At 53.5% G+C, this 23919-nt stretch overlaps 2 protein-coding genes across 4 annotated transcripts; one reads left to right on the top strand and one right to left on the bottom strand.

Moving 5' to 3' along the window:
- Positions 1-2173: 2173 nt before the first annotated feature.
- On the bottom strand, positions 2174-19686 carry ZMAT5 (zinc finger matrin-type 5). Of its 3 annotated transcripts, none has more exons than XM_074886882.1 (6): positions 19627-19686; positions 14843-15044; positions 13016-13078; positions 12711-12791; positions 6047-6158; positions 2174-2422 (listed from the first exon to the last, which is right to left on the bottom strand). In XM_074886882.1, exons 2-6 carry the CDS (start codon positions 14967-14969, stop codon positions 2293-2295), a joined length of 513 nt encoding a protein of 170 aa, XP_074742983.1. In that variant the 5' UTR covers positions 14970-15044; positions 19627-19686; the 3' UTR covers positions 2174-2292. The 3 variants fall into 3 exon arrangements, with proteins under 3 accessions (XP_074742983.1, XP_074742982.1, XP_074742984.1); XM_074886881.1 differs by having other exon boundaries at positions 14843-15075; positions 19627-19679; XM_074886883.1 differs by lacking the exon at positions 2174-2422 and adding an exon at positions 2429-5601 and having other exon boundaries at positions 14843-15075; positions 19627-19679.
- Positions 19687-19690: 4 nt separating this feature from the next.
- Positions 19691-21997, top strand: UQCR10 (ubiquinol-cytochrome c reductase, complex III subunit X). The gene is made up of 2 exons (XM_074886884.1): positions 19691-19861; positions 21732-21997. The coding sequence occupies exons 1-2, from the start codon at positions 19721-19723 to the stop codon at positions 21768-21770; spliced, it is 180 nt and encodes a 59-aa protein (XP_074742985.1). The 5' UTR covers positions 19691-19720; the 3' UTR covers positions 21771-21997.
- Positions 21998-23919: the final 1922 nt, after the last annotated feature.

Below are 23919 nucleotides of genomic sequence, written 5' to 3'. Positions count from 1 at the left end.
TGTGGCTGTGTTTGTGTTTTACACTGTAATTTTCATTTACAGTTCAGTTTTGCAGCTCGCTCAGGGAGCTGCCTGGTGCTCCAGCCTGCTTGGCCAGAGATGTGTTTCTCTACCAAAACTAAGCTGGATCTGGGGAGCAGTTTTGGAGCCGTGAAACTTGTGATTGTTGGGTAAAGCAACACCTCCGGGACCAGATGCTGTCCCAGGGATGCTCCAAAACACACCAGGACCGGAGCACACGGAGCAGGGAGGGGACCTGGGGGCTGATGAAAGCACATCTCCAAACACGGGCGAGGAACTGCAAAGTCTTTTGACCGCTGATCGTGAAGCAGCCGGCACACGCCGTCCTCAAAACATCCGCGGGAGAGATGGGAGCGGTGGTTCTTGGGTTTGCCTCTGGCGGCGGCTGTGGCCTCGTTAGGAGGGTGCCTGCACGCGTGGCCTGGCTGCCGCCGCCGCTCAGACTTGCAGTGAAGCTGTTTGTCGCCCTTTGAAGTCAGCAGAGCGGCGGGGGCGATGGGCTGAGCCCCCCCCAGCTCCCCAGGGCTCTCCCCCGGCGCCGTGCTGGGGGCGCGGGGACGTACATCAAAGCAGGTTGGAGAGAGCAGCCAAAGCTGCTCCTGTGACGGCTGGGAGCAGAGCCTGGCAGCTCACACCCCCGCTCCGGAGCACCCCACAGCCCTTTTGGGGGTTTCCTCCCCCTCCTCCATTTGGCCTCGGGCAGCTGTGCAACCTCTGCATTCAGGGCAGAGGTCCCCTTCCTCCAGGAGACTCTGATTTACCCCCAAATAGGTGCCACGTGGGTGCTCTTGTTTACCCACATGTAAGGGGAGGTGAGGGTGGGACACGGGGCTGATGCCGCATCCTCTGAGCCCAAGCCCCGGGGCTCCCACTCCACAGACCAGCAAGCACAGGGCTTGGCAGAGCAACCACAGTCACACCAGAGGGATAAAAACACCCTTTTAGTCTGGCTTAAACCTCAACCAGCCTCTGGCCAAGGGTGATTTCCCCGCTGCAGCAGGGCTGCCACAGCTCCGCAGCCACGCTGCGGCCACATCCAGCCCCTGCTCGCGGCAAAGCTGCATCCCAGGATGGGTCATGCTGGGGCTGATGGCTCCCGACGAGCACCTGCCCGCACACCCCGAGGCGGCAGCTCTGCTCTGCCCCGGCGTGATCCAGGCGAGATTTGGCCAAAGACAGCTGGCTCCTGCCTGCGCTCTTCACGAATCTGGACCCACCGCCTCCCTGCGCGGCCAAACCTGAAATGCGCTGGCAGCGGGCGCAGCCGTCCTGGACAGACCCGCTCTGCCGGGGGGGTGGTTCTGGCCGGGATCCCCCGCACGCTCGGCCGCTCTGCCCTGAAGCCGAGCACCCACCCTCCTTCCGGAGAAAGCCAAGCCAAGGGCCTCGATCATCCCTCGCGCTCCCGGTGAGGAGAGATGACCCTGTAACGTTCACCGCAGCAGCCGCGCGGCTGGGCTTGGCCATACCAAAGCTGCACCCTAAAACCACCCCGACATTCTTCTCCAGGGCAGCCCTTCCAGAGCCACAGAGAGGAGGAGCTGAGGCCGCCAGGCCCACGCCTGGCCCTCGGCTCCCAGCGCGGCCAACACGAGGGTCACGGAGTCACTCCTCACCCCTTCCCAGCTCCAGCCCCCAGCAGAGGGGCCTGGCCAGCCAGATTCCAGGGAGCGACCCACGGAGGGATCTGTCCCGCTGGCACTCACTGCTTACTTAGTTTCCTGGACAAGGAGAAACCTTGGGATATTTTTTTCTCCTCACTTCTCACCTTCAGCCTCATGGGAGCAGGAGCAGAGGCCTTACGGGAGCTCCTCAAGCTCATTAGGAAGCAGTTTTACACACTGAATTTAACAGAAGCAAACATAAGTCATAAACACTGGAGAAAATAATAAACATCAATTTTAAAAGCCTGGCTACAGCTTCCTTCCCCGGCCCGGAGCAGCCGTGGAGCTGGGCGGAGAGCGGGCAGCGCAGGGCGCAGCACAGACAGCAGCGGTGCGAGGCGCCCGATCCTGCCCCGGGAAAGGGGGGGGCTGGCCCCTCCAGACACAGCGCGGGGCCGGAGCTCTGCTGAGCGCAGATCCCTGCTCCCGGGGCGGGGAGACAACCCACGGGAGGCTGCCAGGTGAGAAATAACACGACACACGCAGGCTGCAACAGGGGGGAAGGCTTTTATTGATGGAAAGCATGTATAAATCATTCTGTCCCTTTCTTAGAGCAGGTGAGGAAGAAGTCCATCTCCAGCACAACCTCTGCGGGGGTCCCTGTGCCTCAGCCCCACTGCAGGTTGGGGGGGACCGGCCACCCTCCGGGTGGGGGGGCCTGCAGGGACGGGGGCAGATCCTGCACTGGTGGCCAGCCCGGCGGGTACTGGAAAGGTGCTGGTTTCTCAGGCAGAGCACTGGGGAGGTGGGGAGATGGAAGGGGCAGAGGTGAGACGGGGCTGTCTCAGTTTGACAGCAAGGCCCTGCTTAGGGGCTGAGCTACCCTCTGCCCCCCCACTAGCCCCCAAAAGAGGAGGGGTCCAGAGAGGAGGGTTTTGGTTATCAACAAGCAGGTATATTCACACACCCCCTGCCCAAATCCAACAGCAGACTCCAGTTTGCTAATGAAGTGCACACCACTGAAAAATAAAGGGGGGAGCACTAAGGGAAGGGGGTGCAGGCGCAGCCCCCCGACAGCCCCAGGCACAGCTGCTGGCGGGAGAGGCCTCGCACTGGGAGCACGGCTGGCCCGGTCCCCTCCCACCCCCAGCTGCTCGCGACTCTTCACACAGCTGAGTTTTGAGAAGAACAAACAAAATTAGCAGATGTTTCTTTCCAAGCAGCCTGAATCCCAAGCCAGCTGTGCACTTCCCCAAGGACAAGGACCCCTCGGAAATGGAGAAACTGCCAAAATGATGGTGTGTTTTCACAGAAGCACCCTTCAGCAGAGGGAACAGGCTTCCTCCTCCAACTCACGGCCTGGGAAACACTTTGTCTCCCTCCCTCAAGTTTACTAGTTGAGGCTGCTGCAAACAACACACCTGACTGAGGAAGTGCAAAAGCAAGAAGCATCACTCCCTTGTCTCCAGCTGAAGAAAGTGTCTGGCCAGGGCAGGTTTAAATTCATGGGAAATGTACCTTTTCCATTAATTCCTGAGCGCAGGAAACTCATTTGTTCTTTAGCACAAGCCTTGACAGCAGCCTTCCAGCTTCTCAGGCCTCTACCTCCGACCCTGATGAATCTTTTTAATTGTTATGCCAGAAGAAATCTAATCAAACTCCTTTACATAATGCTCCGGGGAAGCAGCACCCTCCTCTCCCTGCAGGGCCGACGATGTGGCCAAAAGCCAGCTACAGAAGTTGAGTGCAGTGTTTTCTAGGCAGCTAACACAGAGCAAAGTCATTTGCTCTGATGCATATCCCCTTGGTGGGGATTCTTCAGAGCCGAGGATGAGACAAGACTGTTAGGACACACACCGAGCCCCTCTCGGGCAGGAATATTTTTTGTTACAGCCAGGCCCTGCCGCTCACGCAGGCAGGGGAGCCCCCGCAGCAGCGGTACGGTGGGGAGGGGAGCAGGACAAGGCATGCTGCAAGGCGGAACAGCACAGCTATCAACTAATGAGCTGTTCTGTGAGCAGCAGAACGAATCAATAGGGAGGATGCTGTCTGGGTACTCAATTCCCTGGGGTCTCATAAGATACAAGTGCTATCAAAGGTTTACCTACAGCTGGAGCATTCCAAATGGCTGTCCCATGTGGATTCTCCAGTGTCTAGCAAGGGTCAAGAATATTTCCTTTCCAAAGGCATTAATGGGATCCCTCTCCTCTACCCACTTCCACATTCATGAAACCTGTAGGATCTGGGTATCGCTGAGGCCTCAGCCCCCATTCTGATGGGAATCAGGACAAGGGCTCCAGAGCAGCGATGGCAGCAGCACACGCTCACGTGCACTGACATGCTCCATCTCCTTTGGAAATCAGGTTAAAAATCGATCACACCCTGGCAGAGCTCCACCGCTAAGAGAACTACACGAACTCCATCCAACTCCACCCCAGCTCTCCAGAAAGCAACGGCACGGCGTGACTTTGAAAATACGCATCAAGCGGAGGCTTCCAAATGAAGATCGTCCCTTTGAGCCCAGCCAGGCTGGGAGAGCGGCTGCACAAACGATGGCTGGGAGGTAGTGTGGCAACTCTCCATCCATGGGGCTAACGTAGGTGACAGTCAGAAATGGTGCTCAAGTTACCGCCTTTAAGAAGGTGCTACCCTTCAGCAAGGCAGTACCTGGCCACACGGACACTTCTAGCCCAGCGCAGTGTTTTCTTTGCACTGTGGTGTGCTTGGAGACCGCACAAGGCAGTAGCTCCACCTGTGACTGTCCGCTGGGTATCTTGCTAGGAAGCCCCCGGCAAGTCCGAGACAGAATCTCAGCTACGCTCACAGGCTGAGGCTTAGCACAGCAACAGCAACACTCTGGGAGACCACGCTTCCAAGACCTCTTCCATCCCAGCTTGAATCCTTCCTGCTCAGTGCTGCCAGAGAAGACAGAGATGTAGCTGGGTCTCTAGCATCTCCTTTTGGAGGTGACTGTCCTCGAGAGAACTTTCTCTACTGTTTTGTGCACACTAATGGTCTTCACTGACATTACCAGCCAGGCAAGGCAGCCCGTGGGCAGGTTATCATTCAAAACCACAAATTCCCCAAAGCACCATTAGACCCTGCCAGAGATTCTGCCACACTTCAGGGACCTCGAGGACTGCAGGAGAGGAAGCTCCTTGTCCTTAAAAGCATTTTCAGGAGGAACACAGAGTCCCCAGGCATCAGGAGCACAGGGACCTGCCTAAAACAGGCCCTCTTCCCTGGCACTGCAAAACAACTCTGGCAGACAGTGCAAAACACACAGTTGCTCAGAGGGGCAATGCTGGGGCCAGAGAGCACAAGGGGAGAAGAGAAATGATAGGGGCAGGCATCAGCAAGGCCAGATAGAGGGGAGAAGCTTTGAATAGTTGGGGTTTAGTTCCTGTAGTAGATGGTTTCTGAGCCTGCAGGGACAGAGAGGCTGGGCAGAAAGCAACAACCCTAGAAATCTCAGGTCTTGTGCATCTTTGGAGGCAGCAGGGACCAGGTAGTTTTGAAGGTCTGGAAATTCCTCTGGCTATAGCACTGGCCATCTTCTGTGAGAGATGATCTACCCCAAGATCAAGGGATTCATGGGCAGGACAAGCAAAATGGGGCAAGTGAAGTGTATGGCGGGGTAGGAAGGTTAGGGCTGTCAGTGAGCACAGCTAAGGGCAGCCAAGCTGATGGATGGAGCGAACAGAAAAGCAACAAGCCCAGACAAGCACCAGAAGGAAGATCCTGCCCAGACCAAACACAGAGAGGACAGGAGCAAATAGAAAAAGAACAAAAGAGATTTGGCACCTTCCCAAATGTCATCCAATTAAGCCTGCGGCACAGTCAGGTGAGCAAGGAAACAGCAGGCACCGGCAGGCGCCCGAATCCGAATGAATGCCGCGAGGAGGAGCTAATTCCACCCTCTCACTGGCAGGGACCGGCAGAGACGTGCAGACAGGGCAGGCAGCGGATGGGGAAGCTGTCAAAAAGATGAGACCAGGCTCCTGCCACTGAACCCCGGGCATTAATAACTCAGTGCCGCGGTGGCACTGTCCTTCCAGGCACGTCTGTGCGCGCTGCGGAGAGCACAGGAGCACCCCTCTGCTTGTCTTCCCCGGGGTAGCAGCCACGGGCAGCGAGGTCTGGCTCGTCCCCCGGGCACGTGGGGAGACACGTGCACTCCCCTCTGATGTGGGCACGCAAGGCCGGATCCATACATGTGTCTGCAGTGTGTGCCAAGAGCAGTGCTGGCAGGCAGAGTGCGGAACGACAGCTCGGGGGGTCCCATCGAGCTGGGACCTCTGATCACCTGCACCTTCTCCTATCCCACTCACACCCCTCGTTCTTGTGGGATCCCCGCTCTGCGTCACGGGGGCCAGAAGCAGCAGCCAGCCCTGACGCGGATGCTCCCCGGCCACCGGTACCTGTTACTCTGAGCCGCGCTCAGTCTCTTTGCTCTCTTCTCCAGCCAGTCCTCAATGGTGCCAGGCGGGACATCTGCTCCCTCCTGCCGCAGCTCCTTCGATCTCTGCTCCCCTGGTTGAGAGAGAGAAGGCTATCAGACGCTCGCACTGCAGTCCTTTCACTCCATTAAACCCGCTGCTCGTTACCCTGCATAGTTTCTTACGGTGGAGAGTTTGCAGTTTGCCTGTGGCGGCCCCTCCTCCTCCTCCTCCACTGTCCACCTGCCATCTGATGCGTGGCCTCCTCACTGGTGACAGCTCCAGCCAGACAGAGCCGGGAACACGAACTAAGCCAGTGAGCACAGTGGCAGTTCAGGCACTTAACTGAGGGGAGTCTGACATCTCCCCCCGGGGTAGATCGTCCTCATCCTCGCCTGAAACCGCCTCTGCTGGCCCTGAGCCGTTTCCAAAGATGTGTCCCTCCAACTGCAAGGAGGGACTTTGCCACCCCTGCCCAGTTAGGTGGGAGTGACAGGGACGTCTGTCCGGATCGATGCAGACTTGGCAGGCCACAAGAGTCTGAAAGGTTCAGAGTGCACGTACAATCAGGAGAGGGGATTTCAGAGATGCTGTCAGGTCTGTTTAAGGTGCACGCTGCGTGATGTATCCCCAGCCCCTGCAGAGACAGGGCGGGAGGCTGTCACCCAGCCCTGCGCAGCCCAGGTGCAAAATCAGAGCAGACCACAGCGGAGGGAGGGGAACAAGCTCCTGCGTTTCCTCATGCGAGTTAGGAACAAGCAAGGCAGCGCCAGTAGGAAACCTCTGCTGCCTACCAAGAGACAGGGCAGCCTGAGGTCCTTTCAAGCTTTCAACCCCTCTGTCACCCCGGAGGGGTTGTGTGGGTCAGATGCCTGCAGGCACCCCATCCTGCAGCACTGTCCTCTCTGGGCAGAAGGGCACAGAGCCCGTGGGGCAGCCCAGCACTCACCAGTCCCTCCCAGCTGCCCAGTTATCAGAGCTCCCTGGTCCCCCCTTGGCGGCAGTGACAAAGCAGGAAGGGATGCTAGCAAGAGAACAGGGTCTAGCACGAGTCCTTGACACGAACAACACAGTCACACTCCTCACAGCACGTCAGGCAGAGCGGGCTGAGGAGATGCTCAGAGCTATTAGATCTCCAGCCTAGTGGAAAGTTCCCACCTAACAGAAAAGGGAATGTGATACTCTGAAAAACAAACACTGATATTAATAAAACGGAAGCCGAGGCAGCTGTGTGTCATTCCCCTTTGCCCCACTCATCAAACCCTCTGGGGACAAGCGCTCTGGGGGAACCCTGATCCCATTTAGAGATCAACCTGCCAGCAGTCCCACCCCGCAGCAGCCACCTGCGGCCGTGCCCGCCAGGAGCCCGCTCCACACCCACCCACCATATGTCACATGTTTAAGGAAAATATTATACGTTCCCAGACAGGGTGTGAAATTAATATTGCTTGGGCAGAGTGAAGGATCACTTCATCCTAGTGGTGGCAACCAATTATTCATCTGCCTGTTGAATATTAATAAGGATGGCAGAAATGTGCTACACAATGAGCAGCCGGAGATGGATAATTTGTCATCCAGCCTTTTCATCTGCTGTTGCTGGGAGGGGTGACGATGTACTCACTGCCACCACAAAGACAGCCTGCTGGGGTCCTGATGTCGAGGTGCTGCTCTGCAACCCGGCCATAAGCATACAGTTGGAGACAGGACTGTTCAAGTCTCCCACAGTTGTTCTCAAGGTGCAAAGCCCCAGCACAGCTACTTGGGATCAACCCAACAGCCTGGCCAGGTGAGGGCACCCGGGAGGCAAGAAGCTCAGTCTGGTGAGCTGGGCGCTGCTCAGACTCAGGATATCTGAATTCAGCTCCCAGGTCAGACTTCCCTGGCAGCTTTGTCCACAGCCACCTTAATTCCCTTTGTTCCAGGTTTCTGCCTTGGCACATCCCACCTCAGCAATGGGACAAGTGGTGGTCGTGCGAGGCTTCGATGAGGCAGGAGAAAAAAAAAAAAAAAAAAAAAATCACAGAGAGACTTCTCCCACCTTCACCTACCACCAAGATTTCTTTTTCATCCCACTCCAAGCCCCAACACAGAACAGACAAAAACTGCCAAAGCCTCTCTGTTTAGAGCAGGGAGCCCCGAGGCCACTGCCCTAAAGTGCCATACCAGGAACTCATGCAGCCACAACTCCTTGTCTCGTCCAGAAAAGCTGCAGTGGAACAACTCCAGGCTCACACTGGCCTAAATGAGGCCCCAGGTGTCCAGATTAGAAAGGCATCCAGCTGGCTCCCCACTCACGCAGCTCCACGAGTTACTGCTCCAAATCACTCCAACCCGCAGGCTGAGAAATAAAGCAGCAGGTATGGGCAGCTGTCTGGCTCTGTCCACCTTGACGCACGCCCATCAAAAAGGCAAATATTTCACCTCACCTTCCTGTAAGTACACATATCCCATCCAGAGACCACCAAAACCACCGTGAGATTGGAAACACCCCCTGAATGTCAACAGGTATTCCAGGATGTAACTCTGAAACACAATTACCAGCCCTTACTCCTCATGCATGGTCGTGCAGCCAGCCAGACTGCAGCAGCAAGACAGGTGTGAAGGTGCTTCCCCCCGGCTTCTCACTGGGGTGTTTGCTTCAGAGTCTAATTACAGCCAATTAAAAGAGCATCTGTAGTCATGAAGTGTCTCTCTAATGATGTCAGAGTGAGAGTCCAGATTTATCTTCTCTCCCCATGCAACTTCTAGCATGAGTTTTCTTCCTGAACGAGACACCAGCATAGGCGAGATGCAACCACCAGTAAGGAGCAGGTCACCCAGCAAAAAGATTTACATGTAATCCTTCAGCTCCGTCCCTGGGCCGGGAGATGTGGCAGCCCAAACTCCTCCAGAGCACACGAACAGCAGCAGGCTGTGGTTAGAGATGAGGTTGATGAGGCCCTGCAATATGAGCAGCTTAAGAAGTTACCACCCCGCAGCCACGAAGTGGGAGCCGACTGTGAGAGCGCTCCTTCTCCTGCTCATGGCTAAGTTAAGCTGGTTGACGACAGGCACCCCCAGCAGGGTCACTCAGATTCTTTCAATCACATGGATATATTGCAAACACTCAACCAACTGTGCCCTCGCAGCTCTGGCTAGCTGGAGCTCACCAAAGAGGCTGGGTTGTGTCAATACTACCAGCAGAAGTGACGCAGATTAGTGGGGAGCCAATAACTTTAAGCAAGAAGATGGCAATTTGACAGTGACTTTTCCTGACATGACTGTACTTAAAATGACAGCCTGGAAGTGTCTTGCTGATGAATGATGCAGCAGATGCAGAAGGCTAATGCTTTGATGCGGTAACAGCTGGGAATATGCCTCCCTCCCTGCTGAAGGTGGAAACTGTTGCTTCTTGATGAGTATATTCTACAGGGTGCAGAAATGCTGAAGCCAAACTAGGACACGCTCTGAGCTGTTACAGAACAGCGAATCGTCCAGAAATCTTCCTACTTAACCCACAAGACTAACACAAACAACAGGGTGAATTCCCTGCATTAAAAAGGCCAAATGTTAAGAATAATGTAATGTTTCCTTTGACTGTAATAAAAATGCGTCATTAGCAAGGGAGCTCACTGACACAGAACTACCAACACCAAACACTTCACAGGGATTCAGGGACAGGTTCAATATTTACATGACAAAGAAAGTGCCATCACAGTTTAGCAGTGTTAAAAAGGTCAGAAAAGGCTTTGCTTTAGTTTAGGATGCAAACCCACCCCTTAAGGAGGGTCACGCCACTTCACTACAGGATTTCTTTGCACCTTTTCCCGAAGCATCTGCCCCTGGACAAGGGGAGACACGGGTTCAACGCAGTCTGGCAGCTCCTCTGCTTCTACGCCCATGCACCAGGGCTGAGGAACGTGCAGTTAAGCAGCACTGTGGACTCACCCAGAGACCATCCACTTTTACCCCACAGAGGCAGAGCGTGGTCCTTTCCAGCACGGTCACACAAGGCTCTGCACAAGATGGTGAGAGGGCTCTGGAGCTTCCAGCCTCCCAGCTCATCTCAAATCCCCGACCACCCCCGGCTGCAAGTCTGCCAAAACCTCCCAGACGCTGTGGGTTCAGACGGGAAACCTCTGAGGACACTGACAATTCAGTGCAGGGCAGCCTGATCCCAACCACTGCTCTAACTGGCACCATATCATCTCAGCGGCTGTGGCCTGCGATGCCCCGTAGCACAGAAACACCAGGACTAGGTGCTAATGCCCACAGGGACGTTACTGACGGAGACGCTACGAGGGTCACGTCTCCTGCGTGACTAACGCAACCTGCGGTCCAACCTGCCATCACACCAGCTTGGCTTAAACTCTGCCCTAAGCCTCACCATCTGAGACACTGATGCCTCAGTAGCCTAAGGAGGGGTTGAAATGTCCCCCCGACACACCGAACAGCAGCTTGGCTTTTGCAGCTGGTCCTTCCATCCAGACTACCATGTTACAGACTGTACCTCTCCTCCACCAAGTCCTGCTGAGATCTTCCCTCCATCAAATCCCTCCAAGCTCTCGGTGGGCTCAGCTGATCAGATTTAGAGGTCTGTGTGCTGCTCAGCCTGCTCGCTCAGCTCACACGGGATTTCTGTGGAGCAACACCACTAGAGAGGTGAGCAGGATTTAACTCTACAACCAGGCATTAGTGTTAGAGCAGCACAGCCAAGGATGAGGCACCCTGCTGTCCCCTGGCCATCGCTCCTTTAAGTCTAATTGTTTAATTAAATGTTTGACTTGGTAATACAAATGCAAGGTTTCCAAGTAATCTCCCAGGAATCAGCTCTCTCACTAGCCAATTCTCCACTTACACCTGACCCATTTGACAGAAGTCAATATCCAATAACAAGTGTAATTGGCAAAGAAACCTGCCCAAGCGCAGAGGAGCTTGCCAGCCTTCCCCTGCAGCTCCGCTCTGCTCCAAAGAGCTCTCACTTCCCCTGCAATAAACAGCCTTCAGTGACTGGAAACGCTACAGGTTCCTGCAAATACGCTGGCATCCTGTGCCACCTCTCGGGAGCCCAGCACTTCAACCCCGCAGCAGAGAAGGGTCAGGGGGAGGTTCTGGGCTAGCGGCGGGGAAGAGGAGCACGCCTGCCAGCCCGGCACTGCCGCTCTGAGAAGGGCTGGCTGGAGTGCTCCATCTCCCACGCAGCCCGACGAGATGGGTTTTATTGACTGCCAGAGTTGTTCAGCGATTGATTCAGAGTCGCCTTGGGGACTCACAGACTGACTCAGCAACGGCGAGGACTGGAATAGCTCTGTAGTGCCTGCCTTCCTCCTGCTCTCCCAGGTCACCAGAGCCCTGCCTCCCCAAATCTGATCCCTCAGAAGGTCAGGAGAGTCTCTACCCCACATACACCCCAAATCTCATATGTATGCACACACACTTCCAATACTTAAGCCTGTTTTTGCCAAACTATTGGCAAAACAACAGTTGGCTTCAGCTAGCAGTGTGGGCACAAGATCTGCTCAGACGTTGGGCTGCATTAGGAAGAGCATTGTCAGCAGGTCGAGGAAGTGACCCTTCCTCTCTGCTCCACGCTGGTGAGGCCATGGCTGGGTGCTGTGTCCAGTGCTGGGCTCCCCAGTACCACAGAGACAGGGACGTACCGGAGAGAGACCAGCAAAGGCAAGAGACAATGGGCACAAACCAAAATACAGGAATTTCCATTTAAATATTTTTTTTTAAATACATTTTTTCTGCAAACGTGGTCAAACATTGGAACAGGTTGCCCACAGAGGTTGTATCCAGCCTTGGAGATATTCAAAACACAACTAGACGTGATCCTGAGCAGCCTGCTCTAGTCTACCCTGCTTTCAGCAAGGCAGGGCTGGGACTAGACAATCTCCAGTGGAGACCTCAACCATTCTGTAAGTTCTCACCAACACCTGACTCACATTTTCTCTAATCACCAAAGTAATGAATCCTATGGAGAAAACAGAGCTTCTACCCTTTGTAGGGCAAGGAGGTGGTACTCCCAGAATGAAAAAGTTCAAAAGTGCTCTTGGAGACTCACAGCAGGGGAGCAGTCGCCATTCATCCCCTGCCCAAACTTCAGTTCCACCCAAAGCCATGTGAGCAGAGGCCGTTTCTGGATCCAAGACCCCACGTCCTCTCTTCAGGACAACACAACTGACAGCAGGCTAGCTCTTCCCAAGAGTGGAAGAAGCAGCAGCTCCCTGGTAACAGTAGAAAGCTGGGGGGGGGGTATCAAATCCATAAATTTAAGGGGAAGTGATGTACCAGTGCCCTCTGCTGCCGACAGTTTTTATTCCCTGACTGAACAGAACCCTGAGGGCTCAGAAAGCCCACTCCCTGTTTCAGATGCTTGCTGCTAAGTAGTAACAGCATTGCTCAACTCTAGGTTTGTGTCTGTGCCAGCAGCTCAAGAGCAGAAAGCATATGAAAAACTGCAGCACTTACAGCCACGCTACAGGCTCACACAGCACTGAGAGGCAGGCGAGAGGGATCCACGCTCGGCTCGCTGCGTACAGGCAGCACGGGACCGCAGGCTATCGCTGCACAACCCCTCACACACCCCTTTGCAGCCCCACACTCCCTGCAGCAACTCCCCCTCCTCAGAGAGCCCTGGCCATTTTCTTGTTTGAGGACTCACCTTGAACCTGGGCACTCAGCTTCTCCAGGTCCTGCTCTGTCATGTGGGAAAATCTGCAGTTGGACCCAAAATCACACTGTCCTGGAACAAAAGCCATGGAGCAACATGTGAGCCACACACACAAGGTCCTCCCTTATAAATGTGCATGCAAACCCAAGGTCCATTACACCTGCATGCTGAATACACACCCAAGACCTTCAGTGCCTCCAAGACACACATACCTGGGCTCTCCAGACCAGCCTTGGGTCAGCTCATGAAGGTGCTGCTGGAGCTCAGGCAGTTATTTCTACCTCAGAAGAACTCACCTGTTTGCAGAAACTTCCGACAAGGTTTCTTGGTTTGCTCCTCTTGCAGGATAGCAGCAGCATCTGGGGGAGACAAAGGACAAACCAGGGTGAAGATCTCTCACACAGCAATACCCCATCCTATGGTGGTCCCAAACAGGTCAGTTGCCTAGTGGGAAGCCATTTGACATGACAACCAGGAGCTTAAGCCACAGCCAAATTGACAGTTAACAGTCCCTGTTTGCACCCCTGGCCTGAGTTTTTCACTGACTTGCAAATATCACCTTCTTTGCTTTCTGCTTCATGCTTTCTCCCCACACCAGGAGGAAGAAAGAAGCGTAACACAAAAGCAATGATGCTGCCGCACTTCTGTGCAGCAGAGAAAGACCAGGCAGACTCACAGAGCTCTCAGAAAAGCTCTGTGCAAGGCCTCACAGAACCCTGTGCTGAGTCTCCAGTGGACACCACTGAAATGGTCCTTCACCTCCCAGAGACGTCCTCAGGAAAGTGAGCCCCAAAGATACAGCAGCTCCCACAGACTGTGGAAGAACTTGCACTGGCTGATGCCAGGCCACGGAGTCTGGAGACAAGAGGAGACAAACCCCCTAATCAGGGATGGCATGAGGAATTTTATCAGAGGAAAATCAAGGGTTGCAGCCTGGTAAGAAGACAAGTACTAGGTGATCTGCCTCACCATCACTAACCCAGCTAGAACTGTGCTGGGCTGGGGCTGTTGGTCCTCCACACTTGGCCAGTACAGAGAACCTTTCCAGCTTCCACATGCGGGTAAGCAGACAGCAGAGCCACCCAGAGCTCGCAGGGTATTCCTCACCCAGCTAGCCAGGAGACAAGCACAGCCCGCAACTTCTGATCCCGAGGAACCAGAAGGAAGCAGAGGAACATACAGGAAATGGTTGCATGATCACTTTAACCCAAACTAAGTCTTTGCTACTGCCAAAATACCCACTTCTGCGCTCTTGCTCACACCCTGGACACACATTCCCACCATATTCATCAGGCTGGCACTAAGACACATGTAACTGCGTGGCGAGCCAGGTCAGAGCGCTGAGCTGGGTGAGAAGAGCCCTGTTAAACAGGCAAAAGACACAGGGCTTTCCTCCCAGCACGTCCTGACACAGCCTCCAGCCCCAGAATTCCTCCTCTGCCAAAACCTAAATGCACCTGGCCCTCCTCATCCTCCTCTGTTTGCCCCCTTTGCTAAGACAGGTTAGAGCATTCCAGTGCTTTGAGCTTCTTCCCCAGCCCTTTCATCCTCCTGTGCTCTCCAGTCAAGCAGTCACATCCTCAGCCTCTCCCACAGCCACCCTCATCACCGACATCTCCGCCCCGTGCAGAGCACTGCTGCCAGCTTCCTGCCCGTTCACACCACACGCTCCAGCCTGCCGTCCAGCCCGCTTTCTCCACCCCACCCCCCACCATTTCTTGCTTCTCCCATGTCAGAGGTCAACTCTGGTTTGCAGAAGGCACCTAACTCACCTTCAGAAACTGCAACTGACTTTGTTCTCTTGTCTCCCATCTCAGATTTGCTCATGATGCCAAGAGAGCTTTATCTTCAACTCCTGGTCTCAGAAACAACCTCCCTATCTCTTCCACCTCATTTCAAGTCCCAGCTGACATCTGCAGTTTCCCCTTCCCACATCCAGACACATGAGGATTTTGCCTCTGAGACTGCTTGACAGCAACAGTATAAAGTCCACAATTCACTGGCACAGACAATCTGAATATAAATCATCAGTGCTGATTTACTTTACCTATCCCCCACCCCACACCTCATCCATCACCTCCCCAGTCCCAGAATGGGAGGGGCAGACAGTTGGTACTACCCACCTCGGAATAAGTCGTACCAGACTCTCTTAGCCCTGAGATGCTGCACTCCATTGAGGTGTTTCTTCCTGTTGTGAAGGTTGTCCTGAAAGGACCTGTCACAGTAGTCGCAGAAGTATCTTTTTCCCATCTCTCTTCTGGCAGAGCAGCATCAGCGCAGCCTGGGAACCATCAGACAGATCCTCGGCATTCAGCCATGCCTGCCCTGGGGACGGAGGATCCAAGATTTACAGCGCCTGCTTCCAAAGGAGAACTCAAATCATTTAGGCTTGGCAGATGGAGAAAGAGGGGAGACCCAATAGTATATATTCTTGTCCACCAGAGACTGGTAAGGCAGCATCTACTGCAGGTACATGGGAGAAGAGGCTCGGAGCTGCATTTCTTACCTCCGTTACCCAAAGCAATGACATCTCTTCTGACAGAATTCTCCTTCCCCGAGCGCGCTGGAGCTCGGATCACACAAAGCAGAGACCCCAGAGAGCCAACGGCTCCCAGCCACCACCTGCACCGAGGAAGGTGCAGCAGAAACCATCCAATGTGTAAACAGGAGGAGCTAGAGGTCCGTGCCACAGCCTGGGGCCCAGGACTTTAACCCCAGACTACAGACAACCTCCCCAGGCTGCCGTGCAAGAGGAAGGAAATTCCCCTGCGTCCGTCTCTACAACATAAGGAAGAAACTCAGCAACTCCTCAAAGATGAAAAAAAAAGCTGATCTCATCTGTACTGCAGGTGGGAAGCTGCATTACAAACACTAAAGGACATACCATTTTGTTCAGTTCACCCAGCCACCTATTTACTCCTGTACATCATGGACTGCTCCCCTCATCCTCGTCCTCCCCAGCCCGTGGCAGCAAGATGTGTCTGCTTCACCGAGTACAGCACTTGCAATAACTAGGATCACAACAGCCTTACAGCCAGGAGGAGAGAGCCCCCATCTCCACGGCCACTGAAAGCAACCTGGAGATGCCTGGTCCTTCTCCTCCCACAGGGGAGAAGGCCTTATCACACATGTACTCGCAGTCCGGAGACTCTGCTGCGGAGCATCGAGAAGCAGCAGGACAGAATTTGGCTGCTCTGATCTGTGCTGGGCCTGGAGCAGCCCAGAGCCTGGCAGGGCAGGTGGGGTTTGGGATTCAGTGCAGCCCTGTCCCCATCGGCTGTCCTTGCTGGAGGTGCAACAGATACCCTGAAGGAGCTGTAAGTTCTCTCCTGAGTGATAAAAAGCTACCTGATAAATGCCAAAGATGGATGGACTGGGAGATAAACTCCAAAAGCAATTCTCCAGTTTTTGACACCTTGACAGCCAAATGCATTAAAAAATGGCACGGAGACCAGCGCAAGAAATAAAGATTTTATAAATAAAACAGGGTCAGAATCAATCACAGCCTCCCTAACAATTCCTCCAAATCAGTGGGCAGACCAGGAGCAACAGGCAATCCCTCAGAGCCAAGCACGCTGAGCTAAGGCAGTTCTGCCAAGCCCTCCTGCCAGCCATCCATCCTGGCACCTCACGAGCAACTGCGCCAAACTCCTCTCCTTTCCCTGCTCCCGAGAACTGCTGCTTCAAAATCAAGTCCCTGGAAATCTCTCAGGCCTCACACCACAAGTTAAAATGTAGTTTCCTCCATCTGCATTCAATGGAAAGATCTTCTCATTTTTTTTTGAATCAGCTTGCAAAACTCCACACCGAAGGCAAAACATTCAGAGACTCCAAGTAAACTCGAAATCTCTTTGTTTTAAGGTCCCTTCTTTGTTCTCCAGGTGAAACACCTCGCTGGGAGGTGATGCTGATCAGCCAGCCATCTCTCTGTGATGCGGCTGCAAACTGCTTCACCTGCAAACACAATCAGACCTGGCTCCTGCTTGGAAGGTAGAACTCAGCTTTGTAGAGCTTGAGGTCTGAAATTGTCCTACTCCAGCCCAAGAAACTAAACCCAAATGCTGCTTAATGAACATTAAATTATAATTTTCCCTCACCCTTTAGTAGACCATCTGAGTTTTGCAGCCAGCCTGGCAGCCAGCTTTGCTGCACTGTGCTGGGGCTGCTGGAATCCAAAGAGAACGCTCCTACCCTCAGCGTCTGGCCCACTGACAGGCTCTGCTGTGGCTTTTAAGTATTGAAAAATCCCCCTTCTGCATCTAATGCCATAGTCTCCCAAAGTTTCTGGTAACATAAAAGCTCCCTGCTTCAGCTGCTGGCTCCTGCACTCCATCTCTGCAGAAGCGGCTGCTGTGAACGGGGAAAACAAATGAGATTCTGCAGCGGTCCCACACAAGTTTCCACAGAGCTCAATGGGAATTCTGCCTGCAGAAGCCCAGCAGCAGCCAGGCTTTGAAATTGTATTTCAAACTTTTCCTTTCATCACCCCGACAGCAATAATTGCAGAAGCTTGTTCCCCCTCCTTCCCCACAACGAGGGCAGAAAGCTCCTACAGATTTCAGGCAGCCAGACCCCACACCCCAGAGGTGCTGGCTCCCAAATTCTCCCAGCAGTTCCCATAGCAGGGGATGAACGGAATAAAAAAAGCAATTAGAGGAGCATCAGATTCTCCCAGAGACTGCCCCCTCCAAAGATTACACCGAACACTTATTTCCATCTTTTTAAGAATTCAATGGATTATCTTGGCTGGATTCTGACAACTCTGCAGTATCAGCAATCCACAGTGCTTTGCGCTGAACTAGTACGTAGGAATAAAAGCTGCTTCTGAGCAACACTGGCTAACCTATTTCCATTTTCCCAAACGGCTCAAACAGTAAACAAAGAGCATTATTCAGTCGAAAACAGAGATGTTTTCTAATTAAATCCATCTTAGTCATTATGAAATAAAGTAAATGTAGCTGCTTTATAAAGAACTGCTTCAGCTTGGCCATTTCCTCTTAACGTTTCTAGACCCTAATTTGCAATTGAATTCGGGCAAATAGACCCCTGGACCCACAGGCAGCCATAAACGATTTCAGACAGGCTTTGTACCAGCTTAAAAGTCTTTCTGCATAAATCCAAATACAAAAAAACCCAGGGCTTTGTCTTGTATCTCGATGCTTAAAAGTATTAACAAAAAAATCCTCCGCCGTAAGCCTCTTGGAGGCTTACATTGGCGCAATGTTTTATAAGAAATAGCATGTTCTAAGACACCTAGCCAGTGTTTCACTCATCTAGCTGAGGTGCTTGGTAAAACTCCAGGCAAGATCTCATGTGCACCATCCTACATTTTTCCTTCTCAAATTGCTGCCAAGACACTCCACCTTGCGCTCTACTAGCTACAGATTTTATTTAGGACTCTCGGGGGGTTCTTTCACTGATTTCCCCGAGATGTGGACAGAGACAAGAAGGTGACCCAGAAACAGGCATACGGCAGACTTGTTTTCATCTGGGTGTAACTGCTTTTCTCCACGCTGAACCCTGAGAATTGCAGCTGGGCCTTGACCTCAATTTCCTGCTTTCTTACAGCCCAGGCTTGGGGCCATTTCAGCCACTTTGGGTATCCAGACAGATGTGAAGTTAATTAAATCCAAGTGTCAAGCTTATGACTCTCAGCTGCCAATTTAAATGTGCTCATATCTCTACGGGAACACGCAAAAATACTGGCAGAGTCTGCCAGCACCTTCACAATGACAGAGGGACAGATTCTGATTTTCACTACACCTGGCATAAACCTGGAGCTCGATTCAGGATTAACACCAACCTGACGGTTACACACACCCATCCTAGGGGTAGCGGTCTACCGGCTGTTGGGGAGATTTGTCTTAGAGACAATCCTTAGCGGTTAACTTTGAAAAAATAATAACTGAGCTTTTCAAAGGGCTGGCCTAAGGGATAACACTACACACCAGGCACAGGAGTATGTCAGGTACTCCCAGCCTCTGTACGGGCTTCTAGCACAAGCAGAGGCTTTGTCCTACCCCAGAAATCCCACAGATCTCCACAGTAGCTGCATGCAGGGAAGCAAACATAAATAAATTAAGAGAAATGACTATGCAGCCAGACCATGTGCTCTGAGTGGCTGAGACAAATGAAACAACAGCGAGTGTCACTTGAGGATCTGCTCTGAAATTTAATGTAGATGCTTGTTCAACAAGAATGCTGCTGAGGGATGACTTCAAGATTCCCCCACCCCCTTGTCTGTCCTCCCTTTCCAACCCCAAATCCACCTCCCCATCACTGCTTGAGTCATCTCGGGGCGCCTTTGCCCTCGCTGAGGTGAAACGGAAAGAAAAACGAGAAGGTGACAAGCAGGAACGGGAACGTTTTCACTTCAGTTATGGCACATGGAGCCATGTCAGGCTTTTCTTGAGGTCTCTGGAGCAGCCGCCTGAGCATCCTCTGGCTTTTCAGAGCCACAGCACCCGCTCGGACTACACTGACAACACTTACTGCCCCCCGCAGCTGGTCCGAACAACGAGAGAACACCCAAACACCGAGGGGGTGAGCAGAAGAGGACACGAACGCAAACCCCTCTTTCTTCTCCACTTCACCCCTCGCAGGTGACCCTAGCAGGGGGTGTCCCCTGCCCCCCAGCAAGGCGCCCCACCCTCAGCCGCCCCTCGGGGCTCCACAGCCGGCGCCAGGCCCGTCCGGCGGCCGGGGAGGGCGTCCCCCAACACGCCCTGGAGCTGGAGCGAAGGGTTTAGCGCAGCGGCCTGCGCCAGCGGGGCTGACTTCACCTCAGAAAAGCAGGAAATAAAGACTCGGCGGAAGCCGCTGAAGGGAAGGGGACGGCGCTTTGCACCCGCAGCCCGGGCGAAGCCCCTCACACCGCCCCCCCCCCGCCCCGCCCGGCCGCACTCACCCGCCGCCGCCAGGCCCGGGGCTGGGCCGCGCGCGCCGCCTACACCCCCCAGGGGGCCCCGCGCGGGCCGCGCAGGCGCAGAGCGCGCGGCAAGATGGCGCTGCTGCGGCAGGCGTACGGCGCGCTCTTCCGCCGCACCTCCACCTTCGCCCTCACCATCGTCCTGGGCGCCGTCCTCTTCGAGCGCGCCTTCGACCAGGGCGCCGACGCCATCTTCGAGCACCTCAACGAGGGGGTAAGGAAGGGGCCGCGCCGCGGGCCCGCCCGGGCGCAGGCCTTGGGCCTTGAAGGTCAGGCCGGCCCCGCCTGGGCACTGCCGCGGGGCCCCGCGCCTCGGCCTGTCCCCGGCCTCCCGGCGGGCGGTGGGCCCTCCCCCGGCTGAGTTGCGGCCTCCCCGAGGAAGCCCCGAGCGCCAAGGCCGCGGGGGGCCGCAGTCCGGCGCTGCGCCGCCGGTGGAGGCTTTGCCGGTGTCTTGGCAGTTGGGGCTTCGGTGTGTTCACGGGTTTCCCCGGCTGCGGAGCCGCTGGGGACAAGGTGTCGAAGGCGGTGGGGGGATGCAGGGAGGTTAAAATGGATTGAGCTCGCTTTGCGCTCAGTGTTCCTCTGCCGTTCACGATCTGCCCTTAGAAGAGGAGGGATAACGGCTGGTGAACGAGCAGCCCTGTTGAGACGTGTCCGGGACGCGCAGTGCTGCGCGGGGCAGCCGAGCGTTAGACAAGATGTGTCAAGTCGTCCTTACATCTCCAGGTAGAGCTGCAGTGGGATAAGAATTGCCTGGACACTGGGTCATATAACGGCTCCCTGGACAGGATGAGGTGATGCAGTGTGTACTGTGAGAAAAGTCAGGACGTGCTGTTATTTTCATCTTTCACCAAATACAGAAAAACCTTAGTGTGTTGCACATTCCCATCTGCAGCACCGTGGTCCTCTTCTCTGGCCTGCAGTGCTGATGTGCCTCGGGTCTCTCAGAGCACGCAGGGCAGTTTCCCGGGATAGCCAGGTCACCTGAACAGCTCTGAGGCTGGAAGGAGCTGCCCTGCGCCTTCCCTGACAGCACCACGTCTGCTCTTTGGCCTCCTGAACCAGGTCATGAAACCAGCTGAAAACTCATACCGCCCAAAGTGACAGCTTCACCGCCCAGAAGGAACGCCCCAGGGGTTGGGTGAGCTGAGGAAATACAGTGAAGAGCAAGACCAGGGTCCCTGTCTTCTCCTTTTTAGCAAAGGTCATTTGTTAAAAGCTAACATGAAATCCCATCTGAACTTCAGCTTTGCACTCAACTCCTTTTTTTAAGCGTAGTATTAATTTTCTGTGTGCTAACGTCTTCTCAAGCAGGGTTGGAAAATAATCAAGAAAGTTAACTTTTTTTAAAATCTAAAGCATTGCCTACGACAAACAGCAAATCACGATACGTGCCTTGCCCTTGTGCAGCGCTTCCCTTGGTTGGGATTGTGCTGGCAGATTTAGTCCCTCCAGATTTTAGTCTTTTGTGCACCCTGTATCTCTGGGAGCAGAAGTGCCCTCTCCAGTCAGTGTGGGAAGCCGAGGCAATGTGACTGGAATGCTCTAATAACCTCTTGCTTGCAGAGTAGGAGAACAGGGATGTCTGCAGCTTCCTCCCTGTCTAGTCTAGAAGCTGGGGAGCACCCTGCGTGCATTCCCTGTCCCCAGACACAGCATTCCGTCTGCCACCTCCTCCATGGGCAGGACGGGTGTGGGGAGCTGAGGCATGGCTAAGCCCCGAAAGAAGGGTAAGGAAGGTGGAGGGGACAGACAAAGCAGTAGGAGAACAAACTTCCACAGCAGAAAGCCGCCAGAGGGGCTCGTGACTTCTCAGCTGCTGTCCAGCTGCTCTCCCGAAACCTCTGTGTGGGACTCGCTGTTGCGGAGCAGGAGGTGCAGGGTGACAGGGCCCATGCTGTCCTGTACCCTCGTGGTACTTGTGGATGTGTTTTTGTACAAACTCTTCTTCCCCCCCTTGCTGTTGCCTGTTACGAACAGAGGTTTCATGATAACTTGCACTTTAAAGTGAAACTTTATCCCAGGACCACTGAAAAGCTGGCTAAGATGACTGTTTGGGTTTTTCTTGTTTGTTTTGCATACAGAAACTGTGGAAACACATCAAGCACAAGTATGAGAAGTGAAGATTGAAATGCTCAGCAGCGGGATCCAGCAAAAGACACCGCAGAGAAGGATGCGGCCTCCTGAAACTGGTTGTATCAAACCAGAAATGGATTCCTCACTGAACAACTCCGAGGCAGGTTATATCAGCCACCTACTGATACGATGTAAACCAAGATGGACTCAAGGAGTTCTGCTGCTGTACTCAAACTTACTGTATTAAAATAAAAACTTCTTGGTCCGTGCCTCATGTCTGGGTGTTCACCTGACTTATCCTTTGGCCTGCTTGTAATTTGGACTAGATGATCTTCACGGTCTTTTCCAGTCTAGATGATTCTGTGATTCTTACCCAGGAGAAGGCGAATGTTTCAGTATGGCCCTCCGCTGTAGGAGCTGTGGTCTGCTGACACTACCCGTGGCTTCTGCCTGGGGAGATCTTTTAAGAGAGGGCTAAGGAGCTGTCTGCTTTCTTCTAGTCTTGTTCAAAGACAAGGGACTTCAAATCATTTACATCTTTGATGCAGGATTGGGCCAGTTCCTGGCCTGTTATCCTCTCGCAGCTGCCAGCCCTGCCTTACCCAGGGAGAGCTGCCTTGCCCCTGAACTACTGCAGGCGTGTGCTGGGGTGGTGGGTAACTTTTAGCCTCTATTGAAATGGGATGCAGATCTCTTTCTTAGCTCTTTCTGTGTCTTCTGGCTCTTCAAACGGCTTGAGGGACAGAACTGTCTTGCCAGGCTTCTGTAGTAGCTACAGCCTCCCTCCTCTGCTCAGAGGGGAGAGGAATGGCTTGGTTCTGCAGCTCCAGCAGCACACTGTCAGTAACTCTCTCCTCAGCGACCGAAGAGTCCACCCCCCCTTCTCTGTGGCCATTTCAAACATCCTCATGGGGAAGGGCAATTCAGGTAGTGTTTGGGGTAATGATTCAGTTAATCACTCTGGGCTCTCAGGCAGCTGTAGGAAGATCTGGCTGAGTGACTCCTGCTCTTCCCACTATACCAGCCCAGAAGCCACGCCTTTCCCTCCTCACTATATTTTCACTAATAAGGAGGAATTTTAGCGATGGATGAGGCAGAGCAAATTAGAGCCTGCACTAATGAAAGCAGCTTTATAGGGTTTGCAAATAGGTGTCAGGAGTAAAGCTTACTCTAAGAACACAAAGAGGACTTTAAAAATCATTGTGCTGGTGTTTTTTTGAGCAAAACACAACTACAGCTTTCACAGTCCCAGCTGTGCTTTTATAGAGATGCTTAAGAGGAATGGTTTAAGATTTCTTGGGATAATCTTGTACAGTATAAGACTGCCTGCTTTACTACCAGCTCTGCAGTGCTGATGATAGCTTCACGCTATGCTGAGCAGGTGATAGAGATTTGCAGCTGCTTAGAAGCAAAACTAAAGATGAATGCAGTATTAGGAAGGGGGAGACAGCATTGTAGCAGACTGGCAGAGAGTAAATGAAGCTATTAGTCCTGAGAACAGTAGCGATAGAAGAGTAGAGAGGTGGTTATCCCAGCACGTGATTTGCCTTGACAGTGGATTTGGGGAAGTTGGTAAATTCCACTCCCTTTTCCCTAGGCTGTGTCATTAGGGGGTTTAGGCAGTACTGATATGCAAAGAAAAATCTTGGCCTCAGAGCACTCAAGACTTCATCTTATTTGCATAACGGTGACAGCCATTTCTACACTTTCTGAAAACAGCCCCAGCACAATGGTGTTTGGCAGCAGCGCTAATCATACAGCCCCCTAGTCCCCGCCCTCTGCGTAAAACTAGGCAGCAACCTACGTGCCTACAGAGCTTATTAGCGAAGTGCTCCTTCTGCAGCGTTCCCAAGTAGCTGGAACAGTAGCTCTACTACTACATAACCCGCTGCTCATTTGCTCAGCACGTGGATGACAACCACAGGCACCTTTGCAGTATGAGGAAAAAACACAGAGTGTGGTGGTGGGGACATGGCACTCGGAGCAGATTAACCAAGCAAAGCCTAATTGTTTACCTGAAGTTCATCTCCATGATGGGGACAGCACTCCAAAAATGTGCTAATGCTCCCTGACAACAGTGACTGCAACAGTTTTACCACCAGCTGCTGGCAGATACTCCAGGCTCACCTACGTCAGGGCATTTAAGCACCTTACTAACAGGTTACAAAGTCAACCCAGTACTTTGTGTGTCTCCCT

This window comes from Strix uralensis, chromosome 17, assembly GCF_047716275.1.
Source record: "Strix uralensis isolate ZFMK-TIS-50842 chromosome 17, bStrUra1, whole genome shotgun sequence".
NCBI classification, from domain to species: domain Eukaryota; kingdom Metazoa; phylum Chordata; class Aves; order Strigiformes; family Strigidae; genus Strix; species Strix uralensis.
Note: the sequence above shows the minus strand (reverse complement) of the source record. Positions and strands in the feature narration are given on the sequence as shown.